The following is a 22,285-nucleotide window of genomic DNA, read 5'->3' as shown; positions in this document are numbered from 1 at the left end:
GTAATATCATGGCTTACGTGCAGTGATTTCTCCAGATTCTCTGACCCTTTTGATGATATTACAGACCGTAGATGGTGAAATCCCTAAATTCCTTGCAATAGCTGGTTGAGAAATGTTGTTCTTAAACTGTTGGACAATTTGCTCGCGCATTTGTTGACAAAGTGGTGACCCTCGCCCCCATCCTTAGAAGCTTTCTTGGAAGCTGCTTTTATACCCAATCATGGCACCCACCTGTTCCCAATTAGCCCGTTCACCAGTGGGATGTTCCAAATAAGTGTTCGACGAGCATTCCTCAACTTTCTCAGTCTTTTTTGCCACCCGTGCCAGCTTTTTTGAAACACGTCGCAGGCCTCAAATTCCAAATGAGCTAATATTTGCAAAAAATAACAACGGTTCTCAGTGTGAACATTAACTATCTTGTCTTTGCAGTCTATTCAATTGAATAAAAGGATTTGCAAATCATTGTATTCTGTTTTTATTGACCATTTACACAACGTGACAACTTCACTGGTTTTGGAGTTTGTATTAAAATGAGTAGAAGTCCATTATTCAGTCTGTAAAAGGAGTCAATAAACAATTGAAATATTCATTTGGGTTTGTCATTTTAGGACTTAATTACAAGCTAATATGTTGCTATTCTGCTTGCTTCGCAGTGGGGTTTACTTCCAGGGCACCACCATCGGCATGGCGCCCATCATGAGTATGTGCACGGCCGAGCAGTCTGGAGGCATCGTCATGGTGAGGGCCAAACCTTCCTCCTCTGGCTATTCCACTACAATAACTACATGATGCGTTACTGCGTTATTTTACGTTATTTTTTTACGTAGTATCGGCTAGAAACTGAGAAGATCTGAGTGTGTTTTATTGGAGCGCTGCGGAAGAGTGTGTTTCTGATGAAACATTCACATTTTGATGTCCGGCCCCTGAGCCCTTGGAGTCTTGAGACTGTGGCCCTCTTCATTATGTAGTTGAATAGCCCTGAAATAGAAGGTTTGGTGTTAATACACACAGCAAACATTGCACACACGCGGTTTAACGCAATTAAACCTAAGGTGTAGCTTTATCGCCCTCTGCTAGTCAAATTCAGTGCTACATGTATTTGATCGGAAGAGTTAAACAGCCAAAAACAACTCGACCTCGAGTACAAAAGACATCACAAAGTCAGCAATTTCAATACATTCACACATGTAAAAGTACGATTTTCGCTATTTATTTAGATTTTTTTTTCCAGGGTCGATAGGGCCATCTTTTTCTTTTGTAATGTTCATATTTTTAGTCTTACACACCTAAATAAAGGACTACGTATAGATAAATAAAACTGAGGAAGAGAAATTATTCAAAAGAATCATCAACAAAACTTAGCTTCTGTTTCTTCAAGCTGTTAACTATCTGTCCAGCTGCACACGCTGGGGACGAGTAGCAGGGGCACTATAATGCATTTATTGACACTGCGGTGTGAAAGCCCATGTGTTTACTTTGTAAATAAGTAAATTAAGTAAACACAATGTCAAATAAATATAACGTGCAGAGGCACTTTCTGACGAAAACATTCACATTTCGATGTCCGGCCCCTGAGCCCTTGGAGTCTTGAAACTGTGGCCCTCTTCATTATGTAGTTGAATATTATCCTGAACTAGAAGGTTTGGTGTTAATACATATAACAAACATTGCACACACGCAGTTTAACGCAATTAAACCTAAGGTGTAGCTTTATTGCCCTCTGCTGGTCAAATTCAGTGCTACATGTATTTGATCGGAAGAGTTAAACAGCCAAAAACAACTCGACCTCGAGTACAAAAGACATCACAAAGTCAGCAATTTCAATACATTCACACATGTAAAAGTACGATTTTCGCAATTTATTTAGATTTTTTTTTCCAGGGTTGATAGAGCCATCTTCTTCTTTTGTAATGTTCATATTTTTAGTCTTACACACCTAAATAAAGGACCACATATAAAGAAATAAAACTGAGGAAGAAAGAAATATTCAAAAGAATCATCAACAAAACTTAAGCTTCTGTTTCTTCGGGCTGTTAACTATCTGTCCAGCTGCACACGCTGGGGACGAGTAGCAGGGGCACTATAATGCATTTATTGACAGTGCGGTGTGAAAGCCCATGTGTTTACTTTGTAAATAAGTAAATTAAGTAAACACAATGTCAAATAAATATAACGTGCAGAGGCACTTTCTGACGAAAATATTCACATTTCGATGTCCGGGCCCCGAGCCCTTGGAGTCTTGAAACTGTGGCCCTCTTCATTATGTAGTTGAATAGCCCTGAAATAGAAGGTTTGGTGTTAATACACAAAGCAAACATTGCACACACGCAGTTTAACGCAATTAAACCTAAGGTGTAGCTTTATCGCCCTCTGCTAGTCAAATTCAGTGCTACATGTATTTGATCGGAAGAGTTAAACAGCCAAAAACAACTCGACCTCGAGTACAAAAGACATCACAAAGTCAGCAATTTCAATACATTCACACATGTAAAAGTACGATTTTCGCTATTTATTTAGATTTTTTTGTCCAGGGTCGATAGAGCCATCTTCTTCTTTTGTAATGTTCATATTTTTAGTCTTACACACCTAAATAAAGGACTACGTATAGATAAATAAAACTGAGGAAGAGAAATTATTCAAAAGAATCATCAACAAAACTTAGCTTCTGTTTCTTCAAGCTGTTAACTATCTGTCCAGCTGCACACGCTGGGGACGAGTAGCAGGGGCACTATAATGCATTTATTGACAGTGCGGTGTGAAAGCCCATGTGTTTACTTTGTAAATAAGTAAATTAAGTAAACACAATGTCAAAGAAATATAACGTGCAGAGGCACTTTCTGATGAAACATTCACATTTCGATGGCCGGCCCCTGAGCCCTTGGAGTCTTGAGACTGTGGCCCTCTTCATTATGTAGTTGAATAGCCCTGAAATAGAAGGTTTGGTGTTAATACACACAGCAAACATTGCACACACGCGGTTTAACGCAATTAAACCTAAGGTGTAGCTTTATTGCCCTCTGCTGGTCAAATTCAGTGCTACATGTATTTGATCGGAAGAGTTAAACAGCCAAAAACAACTCGACCTCGAGTACAAAAGACATCACAAAGTCAGCAATTTCCATGCATTCACACATGTAAAAGTACGATTTTCGCTATTTATTTAGATTTTTTTGTCCAGGGTCGATAGAGCCATCTTCTTCTTTTGTAATGTTCATATTTTTAGTCTTACACACCTAAATAAAGGACCACATATAAAGAAATAAAACTGAGGAAGAAAGAAATATTCAAAAGAATCATCAACAAAACTTAAGCTTCTGTTTCTTCGGGCTGTTAACTATCTGTCCAGCTGCACACGCTGGGGACGAGTAGCAGGGGCACTATAATGCATTTATTGACAGTGCAGTGTGAAAGCCCGTGTGTTTACTTTGTAAATAAGTAAACACAATGTCAAATAAATATAACGTGCAGAGGCACTTTCTGATGAAACATTTACATTTCGATGGCCGGCCCCTGAGCCCTTGGAGTCTTGAAACTGTGGCCCTCTTCATTATGTAGTTGAATAGCCCTGAAATAGAAGGTTTGGTGTTAATACACACAGCAAACATTGCACACACGCGGTTTAACGCAATTAAACCTAAGGTGTAGCTTTATCGCCCTCTGCTGGTCAAATTCAGTGCTACATGTATTTGATCGGAAGAGTTAAACAGCCAAAAACAACTCGACCTCGAGTACAAAAGACATCACAAAGTCAGCAATTTCAATACATTCTCACTTTGTTGTCCAGTCGCCGGTAAAAGTACGATTTTCGCAATTTATTTAGATTTTTTTTTCAGGGTCCATAGAGCCATTTTCTTCGTTTGTAATGTTTGTATTTTTAGTCTTACAAACCTAAATAAAGGAAGACGCATAAAGAAATAAAACTGAGGAAGAGAAATTATTCAAAAGATTCATCAACAAAACTTAGCTTCTGTTTCTTCAAGCTGTTAACTATCTGTCCAGCTGCACACGCTGGGGACGAGTAGCAGGGGCACTATAATGCATTTATTGACAGTGCGGTGTGAAAGCCCATGTGTTTACTTTGTAAATAGGTAAATTAAGTAAACACAATGTCAAAGAAATATAACGTGCAGAGGCACTTTCTGATGAAACATTCACATTTCGATGTCCGGCCCCTGAGCCCTTGGAGTCTTGAAACTGTGGCCCTCTTCATTATGTAGTTGAATAGCCCTGAACTAGAAGGTTTGGTGTTAATACACATTCATACTTTGTTGTCCAGTCGCTGTTAAAAGTCCGATTTTTGTCCCTAAATAAATAAATAACTGTTATTTGCTGCAAGGGCATTTTTGAACATGAAGTACCTTTTTGACACGCCGCCACGACAACGTATGACTTTAATGTATAATTGCTGAAGGCCCCGGGCAGCCTTCCGAGTCTTGCGGTCGTTCAATCTCAAGGTGTTTTACACAAAAACACATTTACATTTTTATTACTTGGGATGAATTGTTGGCGCCAGCCAGTGCTCAGTTCAATCAAAATGTATTTTCCACACAAGCAGGTGTGCCCTCTTCACTATAACATAACTGAATTATTTATGACGCCTTGAAGATAAATAAATAAATAAATAAAAATGAGCTACCAGTGAGGTCTGGCTGTCTGAGTTACAAAATGACTATCAGCTCGACGCCATTGGGCGTTCGTGGATACAGTCGTGGTCAAAAGTGTACATACACTTGTAAAGAACATCATGTCACGGCTGTCTTGAGTTTCCAATCATTTCTACAACTCTTATTTTTGTGTGACAGAGCGATTGGAGCACATACTTGTTCATGAAGTTTGGTTCTTTTGGGAATTTATTAGGGAGGTTCAAACACCTGTGACATCTATTAGACAAGACAAGAAGCAAGGATTCAAACAGAGACAGGATTCAATCCAGCTCATGAGGAGCGTGCGTGCACTTGTAGCCTCATGCAATGTCGCCCCGCCACTCTTGAGGAGGGAGCTCCACGCCTCCTCATTTATTTGGGCATTTCCTGATTACATGGCTGCAGCTGTTTTTAAGGGGCAGGGGGGTCATAAACAGCTGCCGCACTCGGTCGTAAACAGTTCAAAGGAAAGGTGCCTGGAGCGGTGTCAGGTCTGCTCCCTCTCTGCTGTGTAGATACAGTCGTGGTAAAAAGTGTACATACACTTGTAAAGAACATAATGTCACGGCTGTCTTGAGTTTCCAATCATTTCTACAACTCTTATTTTTGTGTGATAGAGTGATCGGAGCACATACTTGTTGGTTACAAAAAAAGGTTCATGAAATTTGGTTCTTTTATGAATTTATTATGGGTCTACTGAAAATGTGAGCAAATGTGCTGGGTCAAAAGTATACATACAGCAATGTTAATATTTGCTTACATGTCCCTTGGCAAGTTTACCTGCAATAAGGCGCTTTTGGTAGCTGTCAGGTTCAAACACCGGTGACATCTATTAAACAAGACAAGAAGCAAGGAATCAAACAGAGACAGGGTTCAATCCAGCTCATGAGGAGAGCGCGTGCACTTGCACCCTCGTGCAACGTCGCCCCGCCGCTCTGAGTTGGGAGCTCCACGCCTCTTCATTTTATTACGGCATTTCCTGATTACATGGCTGCAGCTGTTTTTAAGGGGCAGGGGGGTCATAAACAGCTGCCGCACTCGAAGAAAAGGCGTCAGGTCTGCTCCCTCTCTGCTTTGTAGATCTCGGGTCATGACAAGGTCTTCCTGTGGCTGTCCGATAGATCAAAGAAACGTCGCATCCCATCGCACACAGTGGAGGTTTACAAGCGGTGAGCCTTTTGCTTGATAAGGACAAAGACGGCTTATGTCTTCTCGCAGGGCGACCTCAACTCATGGGAACACAAAGTTGTGTGATAACTTATATACAATTATTCTGACAGTAGCCATTCAACTCGTTGCATTTTTGACCACTCCTCTTGACAAAATTGGTGCAGTTCAGCTAAATTTGTCGGTTTCTGACATGGGCATTGTCCACATGTTTAAGTCAGGACTTTGGGAAAACCTTCATTCAACCTGATTAAGCCATTCCTTTTACCACTTTTGACCTGTGTTTGGGGTCATTGTCCTGTTGGAACACCCACCCAACCTCCGGGCGGATGATTTTAGCTTGTCCTGAAGAATTTGGAGGTAATCCTCCTTTTTCATTGTCCCATTTAAAGCAGCAGTTCCATTGGCAGCAAAACAGGCCCAGAGCATAATACTACCACCACCATGCTTGACGGTAGGTGTGGTGTTCCTGGGAGTAGAAGCCTCACCTTTTCTCCTCCAAACATATTGCTGGATATTGTGGCCAAACAGCTCCATTTTTGTTTCATCTGACATCACCTGGACAAAGATAAGACCTTCTGGAGGAAAGTTCATAAAAGAACCATACTTTTTGTGACCAACACGACTCTCTCATACCTTTTCAGTCCGTGCATTGGAAATCGGCCTTCTCACATCCGCCTTTCCTCTCGGTACTGCAGGATCACTCCGACGTGGCGCTGGGTGCCGCCGTGACGCTGGCCCACGAGCTGGGACACAACTTCGGAATGAACCACGACACGCCGGAGCGCGGCTGCGGCTGCCGGATGACGGCGGACCGCGGCGGCTGCATCATGACGCCCTCCACTGGGTAGGACTCATATTGTCTTTTTTTTTAAATAATCAAATGTGACCTAGAAGTGTGGGAGGATCAAGTGGGGTGTTTTTAAAGGTATCCTAATTTGGCTCAATGAGGAGAAACGCGTAGACACGGTACCCTTGCACGGTGTCTCCATACGCTCTGGCGAAAGATTGTACGCCACCTCTTTTATTTGGACTTTCCCTGAATACATGGCAACAGCTGTTTCTAAGGGACGGGGGTCGTAAACAGCCATCGCCTTTGGTTACAGAACAGTTCAAAGAAAAGGTTGTAAACAGTTCGCAGAAAAGGTCGTAAAAGAGTTCAAAGAAGAGTATAGCTCGGTTGGTAGAGCGGCCGTGCCAGCAACTTGAGGGTTCCAGGTTCGATCCCCGCTTCCGCCATCCTAGTTACTGCCGTTGTGTCCTTGGGCAAGGCACTTTACCCACCTGCTCCCAGTGCCACTTACACTGGTTTAAATGTAACTTAGATATTGGGTTTCACTATGTAAAGCGCTTTGAGTCACTAGAGAAAAGCGCTATATAAAATATAATTCACTTCAATTCACTTCAGAGGTCGCCTTGAGGGGAGTCAGGCCCTGCTTCCTCTCCGCTTTGTAGTTCTTGAGTCACGACGATGTCTTTCTGTTGATTACAATACATGAAAGAAACAGAACACCTTCATGTTGCTTCCCATCCTACACAGTGGAGTTTTACGAGCCTTCTTCTTGGTAGATTCAAAGACAGCGTTTGTCCAAAATCATAGGTCCCTGTAGAGGTGGCCCTCTAGTGGGTTCTTCGGACCACCACACACTGCCACGAGAGCCCGGAATTCCGGGTACAACACTCTTTTATTTTCACACGCGTGTACCGCCAGGACTTTTCAGTCCGTTGTGGAAATGCCCGCCTCTCTACCCCAAAGAACTACTCACCCCCCAAATCCTCCACACCACACCTCCGCTCCGGACAGGCTAACCTCCTCCAACCTCAGAGGACAAAGCTACGAACAATGGGGGACCGGCTTTCTGCTCCGCCGCTCCCAGTCTGTGGAACGCTCTCCCTGACCACCTGAGGGCACCACAGACTGTGGATGCTTTCAAAAAAGGCTTCAAAACCCTTCTTTTTAAAAAAGCCTTTTTTTTAGATACATGCATACTAGTTCTGGCTATTAGGCTGTTCTAGTTTTTATTTTGTATTTATTTTTAGTATCTTTTTATTTTTTTAATACACTGTAGCACTTTGAGGTTGTTTACTCAATGTAAAGTGCTTTTTACAAATAAAATCTATTACTATTATTATTATTTTCGTCAGTCTGTCTCTCTCTCTCTCTCTGGCTCCCACTCCGACCTCGTGTCTCGCTCCGGCTGCTGCTAATAAAGGCCACAGGTGATTAGACAACCAGCCGCGGCTGGGCACTCCACTCCCCTGCCGCTGGCTTTGAGGCCGGGCCACACGCACACCCCATTCCTGCAGGAGGCGCGCTGACCACGCCCCCCTCCACAGTCCCCTTTTTAAGCTGTTGTTCCGAACAAATCGGCAAAGTTTTCATCTCCTTTGAACTCTGGCCGGTCTACAGAGTTCCGTTGAAACGGATGAATGAACCTCGGCTGTGTCGTTATCGTTTGTACTGTAGACGTGTTCATAATTGCTCTTGTGGGTTGTGAGGCAGGCCACACACACACACACACACACACACACACACACACACACACACACACACACACACACACACACACACACACACACACACACACACACACACACACACACAGACACACACGCTCGAGCGTCTGCTCCAGCATTCCGCCCACGTTGCCTGGGTCGGCGAGATAACAACGCGGCTGCAAGCGATGGACTGTTAGTAAACAGAGAGGCCGATAAGGCGAGTCCAGGGCGCAATAACAGATTTGACTCTGCTGCCTCCAAATGCCAGTCATCTGCTTTTTGTCTGATGGAACGTCTGCTCGGGCGCCATATTCCCATGCTCGGCCAGAACAAAAAAAGGGGTGGCGAGCTTTGCAAGCAGGGTATCTCACGGAAGCCGGGGCACGCCTCGCATTTCAACATGTTCGCTCCCATTCTGTGGAACGCTCTCCCTGACCACCTGAGGGCACCACAGACTGTGGATGCTTTTAAAAAAGGCTTAAAAGCCCTTCTTTTTTTTTTAAAAAAAAAAGCCTTTTTTTTTTAGATATGTGCATACTAGCTATAGCTATTTGGCTGTTCTAGTTTTTATTTTTATTTATTTCTTTATTATCTTTTTTTATTTTATTTTATTTTTTTAATACACTGTAGCACTTTGAGATTGTTTACTCAATATAAAGTGCTTTTTACAAATAAAATCTATTATTATTTTGTATTACATTACAGACATCGCACAGTTAAACTGCAATCTTCGATTCACGCTAAAATGCAGTATAGTTTTCCAAATGTCGACAAAAAATGGTGTGCAAAGAATAAAATAACAATATCAATAACATCATGATTGACTAGAGATGTCCGATAATGTCGGACTGCCGATATTATCGGCCGATAAATGCTTTAAAATGTAATAACGGGAATTATCGGTATCGGTTTCAAAAAGTAAAATGTATGACTTTTTAAAACGCCGCAACAAAGGCACATTAAAAAATACCGGTATGCTGGTATTGTCTCAAATATATACCGCTCTCTAAAATATACCAGTATTAACTAGGTATGTCCGATAATATCGGCAGTCCAATATTATCGGCCGTTAAACCCTTTAAAATGTAATATCGGAAATTATCGGTATCGGTTTCAAAATTATCAGTATCGGTTTCAAAGAGTAAAATGTATGACTTTTTAAAACGCCGCAACAAAGGCACATTAAAAAATACCGGTATGCTGGTATTGTCTCAAATATATACCGCTCTCTAAAATATACCAGTATTAACTAGGTATGTCCGATAATATCGGCAGTCCAATATTATCGGCCGTTAAACCCTTTAAAATGTAATATCGGAAATTATCGGTATCGGTTTCAAAATTATCAGTATCGGTTTCAAAGAGTAAAATGTATGACTTTTTAAAACGCCGCAACAAAGGCACATTAAAAAATACCGGTATGCTGGTATTGTCTCAAATATATACCGCTCTCTAAAATATACCAGTATTAACTAGGTATGTCCGATAATATCGGCAGTCCAATATTATCGGCCGTTAAACCCTTTAAAATGTAATATCGGAAATTATCGGTATCGGTTTCAAAATTATCGGTATCGGTTTCAAAGAGTAAAATGTATGACTTTTTAAAACGCCGCTGTGTACACGGACGTAGGGAGAAGCACAGAGCGCCAATAAACCTAAAAGGCACTGCCTTTGCGTGCCGGCCCAGTCACATAATATCTACGGCTTTTCACACACACACAAGTGAATGCAAGCCATACTTGGTCAACAGCCATACAGGTCACACTGAGGGTAGCCGTATAAACAACTTTAACACTGTTACAAATATGCGCCACACTGTGAACCCACACCAAACAAGAATGACAAACACATTTCGGGAGATTATCCGCACCGTAACACAACATAAACACAACAGAACAAATACCCAGAACCCCTTGCAGCACTAACTCTTCCGGGACGCTACAATATACACCCCCCGCTACATCCCATTCCTAACCCATAGGGTTCAATGTGATGTGGGTCCGCCTTTTGCAGCTATTACAGCTTCAACTCTTCTGGGAAGGGCTGTCCACAAGGTTGCGGAGTGTGTTTGTAGGAATTTTCCACCATTCTTCCAAAAGCGCATTGGTGAGGTCACACACTGATGTTGGTAGAGAAGGCCTGGCTCTCAGTCTCCGTTCTAATTCATCCCAAAGTTGTTCTATCAGGTACAGGTCAGGACTCTGTGCAGGCCAGTCAGGTTCATCCACACCAGACTCTGTCTTTATGGACCTTGCTTTGTGCACAGTCATGTTGGAAGAGGAAGGGGGCCCGCTCCAAACTGTTCCCACAAGGTTGGGAGCATGGAATTGACCAAAATATTTTGGTATCCTGGAGCATTCAAAGTTCAATCAATCAATCAATCAATCAATGTTTATTTATATAGCCCTAAATCACAAGTGTCTCAAAGGGCTGTACAAGCCACAACGACATCCTCGGTACAGAGCCCACATACGGGCAAGGAAAACTCACCCCAGTGGGACGTCAATGTGAATGACTATGAGAAACCTTGGAGAGGACCGCATATGTGGGTAACCCCCCCCTCCCCCCTCCTTTCACTGGCCCGACTCCTGAAAAACAACCCCACACCATAATTCCTCCTCCACCAAATTTCACACTCTGCACAAAGCAGTCCGAAATGTAGCGTTCTCCTGGCAACCTCCGAACCCAGACTGGTCCATCAGATTGCCAGATGGAAAAGTGTGATTCATCACTCCAGAGAAGGCGTCTCCACTGCTCTAGAGTCCAGTGGTGACGTGCTTGACACCACCGCATCCCACGCTTTGCATTGGACTTGGCGATGCATGGCTTAGATGCAGCCGCACGGCCATGGAAACCCATTCCGTGAAGCTCTCTGCGTACTGTACGTGGGCTAATTGGAAGGTCGCTCCGGACAGGCTAACCTTCTCCAACCTCCGAGGACAAAGCTACGAACAATGGTAGACCGGGCTTTCTGCTCCGCCGCTCCCAGTCTGTGGAATGCTCTCCCTGACCACCTGAGGGCACCGCAGACTGTGGATGCTTTTAAAAAAGGCCTAAAAGCCCTTCTTTTTAAAAAAGCCTATTTTTTTATATATATGTGCATACTAGCTATAGCTATTTGGTTGTTCTAGTTTTTATTTCTATTTATTTCTTAATTATCTTTTTTTTATTAATTTTTTTTAATACACTGTAGCACTTTGAGATTGTTTACTCAATATAAAGTGCTTTTTACAAATAAAATCTATTATTATTATCATTGTCGCATGAAGTTTGGAGCTCTGTAGCAACTGACGGTCAGCAACATTGGACTTGGCGATGTATGGCTTAGATGCAGCCGCACGGCCATGGAAACCCATTCCGTGAAGCTCTCTGCGTACTGTACGTGGGCTAATTGGAAGGTCGCTCCGGACAGGCTAACCTTCTCCAACCTCCGAGGACAAAGCTACGAACAATGGTAGACCGGGCTTTCTGCTCCGCCGCTCCCAGTCTGTGGAATGCTCTCCCTGACCACCTGAGGGCACCGCAGACTGTGGATGCTTTTAAAAAAGGCCTAAAAGCCCTTCTTTTTAAAAAAGCCTATTTTTTTATATATATGTGCATACTAGCTATAGCTATTTGGTTGTTCTAGTTTTTATTTCTATTTATTTCTTAATTATCTTTTTTTTATTAATTTTTTTTAATACACTGTAGCACTTTGAGATTGTTTACTCAATATAAAGTGCTTTTTACAAATAAAATCTATTATTATTATCATTGTCGCATGAAGTTTGGAGCTCTGTAGCAACTGACGGTCAGCAACATTGGACTTGGCGATGTATGGCTTAGATGCAGCCGCACGGCCATGGAAACCCATTCCGTGAAGCTCTCTGCGTACTGTACGTGGGCTAATTGGAAGGTCGCTCCGGACAGGCTAACCTTCTCCAACCTCCGAGGACAAAGCTACGAACAATGGTAGACCGGGCTTTCTGCTCCGCCGCTCCCAGTCTGTGGAATGCTCTCCCTGACCACCTGAGGGCACCGCAGACTGTGGATGCTTTTAAAAAAGGCCTAAAAGCCCTTCTTTTTAAAAAAGCCTATTTTTTTATATATATGTGCATACTAGCTATAGCTATTTGGTTGTTCTAGTTTTTATTTCTATTTATTTCTTAATTATCTTTTTTTTATTAATTTTTTTTAATACACTGTAGCACTTTGAGATTGTTTACTCAATATAAAGTGCTTTTTACAAATAAAATCTATTATTATTATCATTGTCGCATGAAGTTTGGAGCTCTGTAGCAACTGACGGTCAGCAACATTGGACTTGGCGATGTATGGCTTAGATGCAGCCGCACGGCCATGGAAACCCATTCCGTGAAGCTCTCTGCGTACTGTACGTGGGCTAATTGGAAGGTCGCTCCGGACAGGCTAACCTTCTCCAACCTCCGAGGACAAAGCTACGAACAATGGTAGACCGGGCTTTCTGCTCCGCCGCTCCCAGTCTGTGGAATGCTCTCCCTGACCACCTGAGGGCACCGCAGACTGTGGATGCTTTTAAAAAAGGCTTAAAAGCCCTTCTTTTTAAAAACGCCTTTTTTTTTTAGATATGTGCATACTAGCTATAGCTATTTGGTTGTTCTAGTTTCTATTTCTATTTATTTCTTAATTATCTTTTTTTTATTAATTTTGTTTAATACACTGTAGCACTTTGAGATTGTTTACTCAATATAAAGTGCTTTTTACAAATAAAATCTATTATTATTATTATTGTTGCATGAAGTTTGGAGCTCTGTAGCAACTGACGGTCAGCAACATTGGACTTGGTGATGTATGGCTTAGATGCAGCCGCTCGGCCATGAAAACCCATTCCGTGAAGCTCTCTGCGTACTGTACGTGGGCTAATTGGAAGGTCGCTCCGGACAGGCTAACCTTCTCCAACCTCCGAGGACAAAGCTACGAACAATGGTAGACCGGGCTTTCTGCTCCGCCGCTCCCAGTCTGTGGAATGCTCTCCCTGACCACCTGAGGGCACCGCAGACTGTGGATGCTTTTAAAAAAGGCTTAAAAGCCCTTCTTTTTAAAATCGCCTTTTTTTTTTAGATATGTGCATACTAGCTATAGCTATTTGGTTGTTCTAGTTTCTATTTCTATTTATTTCTTAATTATCTTTTTTTTATTAATTTTTTTTAATACACTGTAGCACTTTGAGATTGTTTACTCAATATAAAGTGCTTTTTACAAATAAAATCTATTATTATTGTCGCATGAAGTTTGGAGCTCTGTAGCAACTGACGGTCAGCAACATTGGACTTGGCGATGTATGGCTTAGATGCAGCCGCACGGCCATGGAAAACCCATTCCGTGAAGCTCTCTGCGTACTGTACGTGGGCTAATTGGAAGGTCGCTCCGGACAGGCTAACCTTCTCCAACCTCCGAGGACAAAGCTACGAACAATGGTAGACCGGGCTTTCTGCTCCGCCGCTCCCAGTCTGTGGAATGCTCTCCCTGACCACCTGAGGGCACCGCAGACTGTGGATGCTTTTAAAAAAGGCTTAAAAGCCCTTCTTTTTAAAAACGCCTTTTTTTTTTTTAGATATGTGCATACTAGCTATAGCTATTTGGTTGTTCTAGTTTCTATTTCTATTTATTTCTTAATTATCTTTTTTTTATTAATTTTTTTTAATACATTGTAGCACTTTGATATTGTTTACTCAATATAAAGTGCTTTTTACAAATAAAATCTATTATTATTATTATTGTCGCATGAAGTTTGGAGCTCTGTAGAAACTGACTGTGCATTGGACTTGGCGATGTATGGCTTAGATGCAGCCGCACGGCCGTGGAAACCCATTCCGTGAAGCTCTCTGCGTACTGTACGTGGGCTAATTGGAAGGTCACATGAAGTTTGGAGCTCTTTGCACTATGCGCTTCAGCACCCGCTGACCCCTCTCTGTCAGTTTACGTGGCCTACCACTCGGTGGCTGAGTTGCTGTTGTTCCCAAAATCTTCCATTTTCTTCTAATTTGGAATATTTAGGAGCGGGGAAATTTCACGACTGGATTTGCTGCACAGGCGGCATCCTGTGACAGTTCCACGCTGGAAATCACTGAAAGCGGCCCATTCTTTTTACAAATGTTGGTAGAAACTGTCTCCATGCCTAAGTGCTTGATTGTATATACCAGGCCAAGTGATTAGGACACCTGATTCTCATCATTTGAATGGGTGGCCAAATACTTTTGGCAATACAGTGTAGCTCTCTAATTAGGGACCCCGGAGTACTTATGGTGTCCCTGACTAGTTTGAATACCTGCAAGTCATTTCCATCCATCACACACGCGACCTTTTCCCGTACAAAAGTGTCGAAACGGAGCGTGACAAAGCATCCGAGCTCGCCGGGTCATATTTTTGGAGGCGCTCTCCCTCGCTCGACTCGCTAATGAGGCAGCGGCTCGCTCCGCATCCAAATGACGTGATTATCGGCGACGCTGCCAGCTGCAATCAGGACCAGAACGCCCAGAGTTCCACAGAGAGGCGCTTTTAGGCGGCTAGACCACACGGCAGACCAGCTGAGGGCTGCGTTCGTCTGTGTGGAAGTGGAAGGAAACAAATAGAGCGAGGTGAGCGTGACAGGCCTCCGACATGGAACTTGACGCGAGGTGACAGGAACGGAACGACGTCCTCTGCGACGTGAGAGTACAATGACTTTTGTAGAAGTCTGACAGCAGCTGTCTGTGACCATGTCGTCATTAGATAGGAGCTGTAATCCATCCATTTTCTTCCGCTTATCCGAGGTCGGGTCGCGGGGGCAGCAACCTAAGCAGAGAAGCCCAGACTTCCCTCTCCCCAGCCGCTTCGTCCAGCTCCTCCCGGGGGATCCCAATCCAATCCACTTGATTTATATAGCACATTTAAACAACAAAAATGTTTCCAAAGTGCTGCACAACAATATTAAAAACAATACTAAAAAAAATGTTCAAGTATTATCCTTAGCTCCACCAATGACTGAATAAAAACAAAAAATAAATAAATATAAAACCAATATAAAAACAAATATGATTAAAAACGATTTTAAAGGGAAAAACCAATTAAAACAGTAAATACACCACGCAGTCTGATAGTTTATATATCAATGATGAAATCTTAACATTGCAACACATGCCAATACGGCCGGGTTAACTTATAAAGTGCCATTTTAAATTTTGCGCGAAATATCCTGCTGAAAACGTTTGCGCGTGACGTCACGGATTGTAGCGGACATTTTAAGACAGCATCGTGGCCAGCTATTAAGTCGTCTGTTTTCATCGCAAAATTCCACAGTATTCTGGACATCTGTGTTGGTGAATCTTTTGCAATTTGTTCAATGAACAATGGAGACTGCAAAGAAGAAAGCTGTAGGTGGGAAGCGGTGTATTAGCGGCCGGCTGCAGCAACACAAACGCAGCCTGTGTTTCATTGTTTACATTCCCGAAAGACGACAGCCAAGCTTTACCATTGGCCTGTGGAGAACTGGGACAACAGAGACTCTTACCAGGAGGACTTTGAGTGGGATACGCGGTGCCGTGAGTACGCTGCTGCGGCTTCCAAACATTTGATCGCTTGCCCGTACGTGCGTGCCGCTATGTGCATGTCACGTACGTGACTTTGGGGAAATATATGTGCTGTATGAACTTTGGGGAGGTGAACGGTACTTTGGGCTGTGGGATTGAGTGTGTTGTGCGGGTGTTTGATTTGTATTGGTGGGTTATATGGACGGGAGGGGGGAGGTGTTTGTTATGCGGGATTCATTTGTGGCATATTAAATATAAGCCTGGTTGTGTTGTGGCGAATAGAGTATATATATGTCTTGTGTTTATTTACTGTTTTAGTCATTCCCAGCTGAATATCAGGTCACACCCGCCTCTCACAGCATCTTCCCTATCTGAATCGCTTCCACTCCCCACTAGTCCTTCACTTGCACTTTCCTCATCCACAAATCTTTCATCCTCGCTCAAATTAATGGGGAAATCGTCGCTTTCTCGGTCCGAATCGCTCTCGCTGCTGGTGGCCATGATTGTAAACAATGTGCAGATGTGAGGAGCTCCACAACCTGTGACGTCACGCTACTTCCGGTACAGGCAAGGCTTTTTTATCAGCGACCAAAAGTTGCGAACTTTATCTTCGATGTTCTCTACTAAATCCTTTCAGCAAAAATATGGCAATATCGCGAAATGATCAAGTATGACACATAGAATGGATCTGCTATCCCCGTTTAAATAAGAAAATTTCATTTCAGTAGGCCTCTAAGACGAGACTTAAAACACTCCACTGTGGGAGCAGTTTGAACATGGAGGGGCAGAGTGTTCCAGAGCTTAGGGCCGACCACAGAGAAGGCCCCTGTCTCCCCTGGATTTAAGTCTGGTCTTGGGCACCACGAGCTGGAGCTGGCTCTCGGACCTCCGCGCGCAGGAGTGTAAATTTGGATGAGGTCCGAGATATACTGAGGTGCCAGTCCATGTAAAGTTTTAAAAACAAACAGCAAGGTTTTAAAATCAATTCTAAAATGAACAGGGAGCCAGTGCAAACTCTGAAGAATTGGGGGTTATATGCTGGCGTTTCCTGGCCCCTGTTAAAAGTCTGGACTAACTGCAACCGGGAGAGAGCTTTTTGGCTAATGCCAGCATAAAGTGCATTGCAGTAGTCCAGGCCACTTGAAATAAAAGCATGCACGACTTGTTCAAATAGGTTAAAAGATAAAAAACGGTTTTACCTTTGCTAAAAGACAAAGATGATAAAAACACAATTTTAAAACGCCATTGACTTGTTTGTCAAGTTTAAAATCGCTGTCTATAGTGACGCCAAGGCTGGTGACTTTGGGACGCACGTCATTTTACAATGGTTCCAAGTCAGTGAGGGCCAGAAAAAAAACTGAAATTTCCGTTTTTCCCTCATTCATTATTAAAAGATTCTAGGCTAACCAAGTCTTGACGTCGCATAGACAGTCGAGAAGGGCGAGGCGTTCCCAGGCCAGCCGGGAGACATAGTCTTCCCAACGTGTCCTGGGTCTTCCCCGTGGCCTCCTACCGGTCGGACGTGCCCTAAACACCTCCCTAGGGAGGCGTTCGGGTGGCATCCTGACTAGATACCCGAACCACCTCATCTGGCTCCTCTCCATGTGGAGGAGCAGTGGCTTTACTTTGAGCTCCTCCCGGATGACAGAGCTTCTCACCCTATCTCTAAGGGAGAGAACCGCCACCTCATTTCGCCCGCTTGTACCCGTGATCTTGTCCTTTCGGTCATAACCCAAAGCTCATGACCATAGGTGAGGATGGGAACATAGATCAACCGGTAAATTGAGAGCTTTGCCTTCCGGTTCAGCTCCTTCTTCACCACAACGGATCGATACAGCGTCCGCATTACTGAAGACGCCGCACCGATCCGCCTGTCGACCTCACGATCCACTCTTCCCTCACTCGTGAACAAAACTCCTAGGTACTTGAAGTCCTCCACTTGGGGTAAGATCTCCTCCCCAACCTGGAGTTGGCACTCCACCCTTTCCCGGGCGATCCCGAGGCGTTCCCAGGCCAGCCGGGAGACATAGTCTTCCCAACGTGTCCTGGGTCTTCCCCTTGGCCTCCTACCGGTCGGACGTGCCCTAAACACCTCCCTAGGGAGGCGTTCGGGTGGCATCCTGACTAGATACCCGAACCACCTCATCTGGCTCCTCTCCATGTGGAGGAGCAGTGGCTTTACTTTGAGCTCCTCCCGGATGACAGAGCTTCTCACCCTATCTCTAAGGGAGAGAAACGCCACCTCATTTCGGCCGCTTGTACCCGTGATCTTGTCCTTTCGGTCATAACCCAAAGCTCATGACCATAGGTGAGGATGGGAACATAGATCAACCGGTAAATTGAGAGCTTTGCCTTCCGGTTCAGCTCCTTCTTCACCACAACGGATCGATACAGCGTCCGCATTACTGAAGACGCCGCACCGATCCGCCTGTCGACCTCACGATCCACTCTTCCCTCACTCGTGAACAAGAGTCCTAGGTACTTGAAGTCCTCCACTTGGGGTAAGATCTCCTCCCCAACCCGAAGATGGCACTCAACCCTTTCCCGGGCGATAAACCATGGACTCGGACTTGGAGTCGCTTCACACTCTGCTGCGAACCGATCCAGTGAGAGCTGAAGATCCTGGCCAAATGAAGCCATCAGGACCACATCATCTGCAAAAAGCTGAGACCTAATCCTGCAGCCACCAAACCAGATCCCCTCGACGCCTTGACTGCGCCTAGAAATTCTGTCCATAAAAGTTATGAACAGAATGGGTGACAAAGGGCAGCCTTGGCAGAGTCCAACCCTCACTAGGAAACGGGTCCGACTTACCGCCGGCAATGCGGACCAAGCTCTGGCACTGATCGTACAGGGAGCGGACCGCCACAATCAGACAGTCCGACACCCCGTACTCTCTGAGCACTCCCTACAGGACTTCTCCAAGTCCACTAAGCACATGTAGACTGGTTGGGCAAACTGTCGACCTATTTTATCTGCAAAGGGCGCCCCCTGCTGGTGTCGTAGCCTAATATTTGCTGAAAGGTCACTCACGTCCCCCCCCCTTGTTAGCCGCCACTACATATTTGTCACACGGCACGCAGCCGCCCTGGAAGATCCTCAACAACAAAAATCACTTTTTTGCCTGAAGCCGCAACTGAGAACGCAGTTGTTTGGTGTCTCCCAATGTTTGGCTTGTGTGCGTTAAAGGTCGAGCCGTAAAAGTTGGCAGAACCTTCGGCGTGAAAACTTAAATTGAGCAAGCAGGAAGACATTTAGGACTTGTTGGAGTAACCTGCAGTCATACAGTAACAAGCAATCACACCTCTACTCAACTTAAATACCATAGAGCAGGGGTGTCCAAACTTTCTCCACTGAGGGCCGCACACTGAAAAATCAAAGCAAGCGGGGGCCATTTTTATATTTTTTATTTTAAAAACCAATACAATATATGTATAAAAAATATACATTTAGGCCTCCACTCAGGCTCGATCCCGGGGGCCACAAAGGGTTTTGGTCCAAAAAATATTTAAAATGTGTCATTATTCAGTATTATTATTTGTGTTATTATTCAAGGTTTAAATCTCTAGACCATGGGTGTCCAAACTTTTTCCACTGAGGGCCGCACACGGAAAAATCAAAGCAAGCGGGGGCCATTTTGATATTGTTTATTTTAAAAACCAATGCAATATATGTATAAAAAAATATACATTTCGGCCTCCACTCAGGCTTGATCCTGGGGACCCCAAAGGGTTTAGGTAAAAAAAAAATACAAAAAAATGTGTCATTATTTAGTATTATTATTATTATTCAAGGTCTAAATCTCCAGATCAACATTAGGTCTATCCGTCAATATAAAGTGTTTTTTTCAAGATTTAAGTTGTATGCTCTTTTTGTCAAAGAAAACCCAGTTTTTTAATGGAAAAAACACAAAATATGCAATATTTTCCCCCAATAACATTTTAAAGTGGAATATTTGAGATTATATAATAATTGGACTTCATAGCATAACTCATAACAACATTAATTCATTATTATTTTTGAGCAACTTAAATAGACACTTAAAAAAAAAAAGTCCCACTAAAATGATTGGGGATCCAAAAGGGTCCTGCTCAGTAAAGTATTAAAAAATAAATCATACTTTTTTTTTTTTTACTTTTAACACAACAGTCTCAAGATCAACTTCAGATCTATCCGTCAATTATAACTTTTGTTGTTGTTTATGTTTTTTGTTTGTTCGTTTTAGGCCCTTCTTTGAACAAAACAGCTTAGTTTTTTATATGGCAGACACAAAATATTTTCCCAAAGTGGAATATTTAATGTGACGTAATTGGAGCTTTGAATAGGTCAATAATTCATAATGACATTGATTTTGATTCATTATTATTTTTTAAAGAAATAAACAGCCTGCATGGCAGCTTTGTGTGATTAGAGTAAACATTGCAACATGTTCTTGTTACATGTTTGCTCTTTTATACCACTTTTTATGTTTTTTAATCGTATTTTTAGAATGTGCCGCGGGGCCGTTGAAAAATGACCTGCGGGCCGCAAATGGCCCCGGGGCCGCACTTTGGACACCCCTGCTGTAGATCAACATTAGGTCTATCTGTCAATATAACGTTTTTAAAGATTTAAGTCGTATGCTCTTTTTGTCAAAGAAAACCCTGTTTTTTAATGGAAAAAAACACAAAATATGTAATATTTTCACCCAATAAAATTTGTCAGTGGAATACTTCAGATTATATAATAATTGGAGCCTTAAAAAGGTCATTTTTTGATCAATGACACTTAAAAACTAATCACACTAAAATGATTGGGGATCCAAAAGGGTCCTACTCATTAAAGTGTTAAAAAATAAATGATCTATATTTTTTACTGTTTACTTTTAACACAATAATCTCGAGGTCAACTTCAGATCTATCCGTCAATTACAAGTTGTATTGTTGTTTATGGTTTTTGTTTGTTCGTTTTAGGCCCTTCTTTAAAAAAAAAAAAGCTTAGTTTTTTTATATGGCAAACACAAAATATGCAACATTTTCCCCAAAGAATATCTCAAAGTGGAATATTTAATGTGACGTAATTGGGGTCTTTAATAGGTCAATAATTCATAATGACATTGATTTTGATTCATTATTATTTTTTAAAGAAAGAAACAGCCTGCGTGGCAGCTTTGTGTGATTAGAGTAAACATTGCAACATTTTATTCTTCACCTGGTTGATCTTTTATACCACTTTTTATGTTGTTGTTGTTTTTTTTTTATCGTATTTTTAGAACGTGCCGCGGGGCCGTTAAAAAGTGACCTGCGGGCCGCAAATGGCCCCCGGGCCGCACTTTGGACACCCCTGCCATCGATCAAATATATTCACCCCGGTAATATCATCAACACTTACCTGACTGGATGAAGTCCTTGGGCTCAAATACTAGTGTGGCCTGTAGAGTGATGGAAGAATGCACTGCACATGTGGTCGAGGAATGCACAGTGCAGGGTTAAAATTATTCTGAATTTGCATTAAATCAGGTTTTTTTTAGTTAATAATCATGCTGCAAGAGCTAGCATGTTGCATTCAATGTGTATTCCCGTTAATTCCCATATATTCCCGTTAATTCCCATAAGTTTCCAACTTGTAATATTCCCGGAATTTTGCAAGCCTGGTGTTATAGCATCTGATTTCAAGGGAACTCCTTAAAGAGAAGAAATGCAAACAAATGGCAGAGAGGGGGTTAATTACCATTTTTTTGTGAAAGCGATCCTCACATCTTGATCAACACGACGGGATTGAAACTACCCCCCCACCCCCCCCACCCCCCTATCTTGAAGGCATGAGATATTGAGCCGTGTGTTTATTGTCACTGAGAAAGAAGCCGACTAATTAAAATGTGCCCAATTGTTGTGCGCGCGGCCGCGTTAGTTCCGCTCGGGCAAAAAAAAAAACGACACCAGGAGGAGACGCTTTAAGCTAATATTATCCCAGGAAGTCATATTCTCTAAAGCCCGCTGGCCTCGGGTGTCATAATAAACACCTTCTCACTGTGGCTCCACTCCCACACCTGCTACATGCCACATGCCAGTCCACACGGGGAGTTTTTGGAAGAATCTAGCGCTGTACTTTCTGCTGTGACACCAGGGAAGGGATTTATGTGGCCCCATTCCTGGGTGGATCTCGCATGAGAGGAAGAGGGAGGGGTGAATGTCTTTAAGTTTTGGTGTTGCTTGCTGGTGTCCACTTAGGCTGCAACTAACCATTACTTTGGTAGTCTGGTTAGTCACTTAGGCTGCAACAAACCATTATTTTGGTAGTCGATTAGTCACTTAGGCTGCAACTAACCATTATTTTGATAGTCGATTAGTCACTTAGGCTGCAACTAACCATTATTTTGATAGTCGATTAGTCACTTAGGCTGCAACTAACCATTATTTTGATAGTCGATTAGTCACTTAGGCTGCAACTAACCATTATTTTGATAGT

The 22,285-nt window shown here is 43.0% G+C and overlaps 1 protein-coding gene across 2 annotated transcripts in view; it reads left to right on the top strand.

The window, feature by feature from the left end:
• The window catches only part of LOC133657624 (disintegrin and metalloproteinase domain-containing protein 12-like), a 164,126-nt gene that overhangs the window by 95,833 nt on the left and 46,008 nt on the right, over positions 1 to 22,285 (top strand). For both annotated transcript variants that reach the window (XM_062059182.1, XM_062059181.1), the window contains exons 10-11: positions 654 to 738; positions 6,509 to 6,657. In XM_062059182.1, coding sequence (XP_061915166.1) covers positions 654 to 738; positions 6,509 to 6,657 — 234 coding nt within the window. The remainder of the gene's footprint in view (positions 1 to 653; positions 739 to 6,508; positions 6,658 to 22,285) is intronic.

Source organism: Entelurus aequoreus, linkage group LG09 (genome assembly GCF_033978785.1).
Source record: "Entelurus aequoreus isolate RoL-2023_Sb linkage group LG09, RoL_Eaeq_v1.1, whole genome shotgun sequence".
Lineage (NCBI taxonomy): Eukaryota > Metazoa > Chordata > Actinopteri > Syngnathiformes > Syngnathidae > Entelurus > Entelurus aequoreus.
Note: the sequence above shows the minus strand (reverse complement) of the source record. Positions and strands in the feature narration are given on the sequence as shown.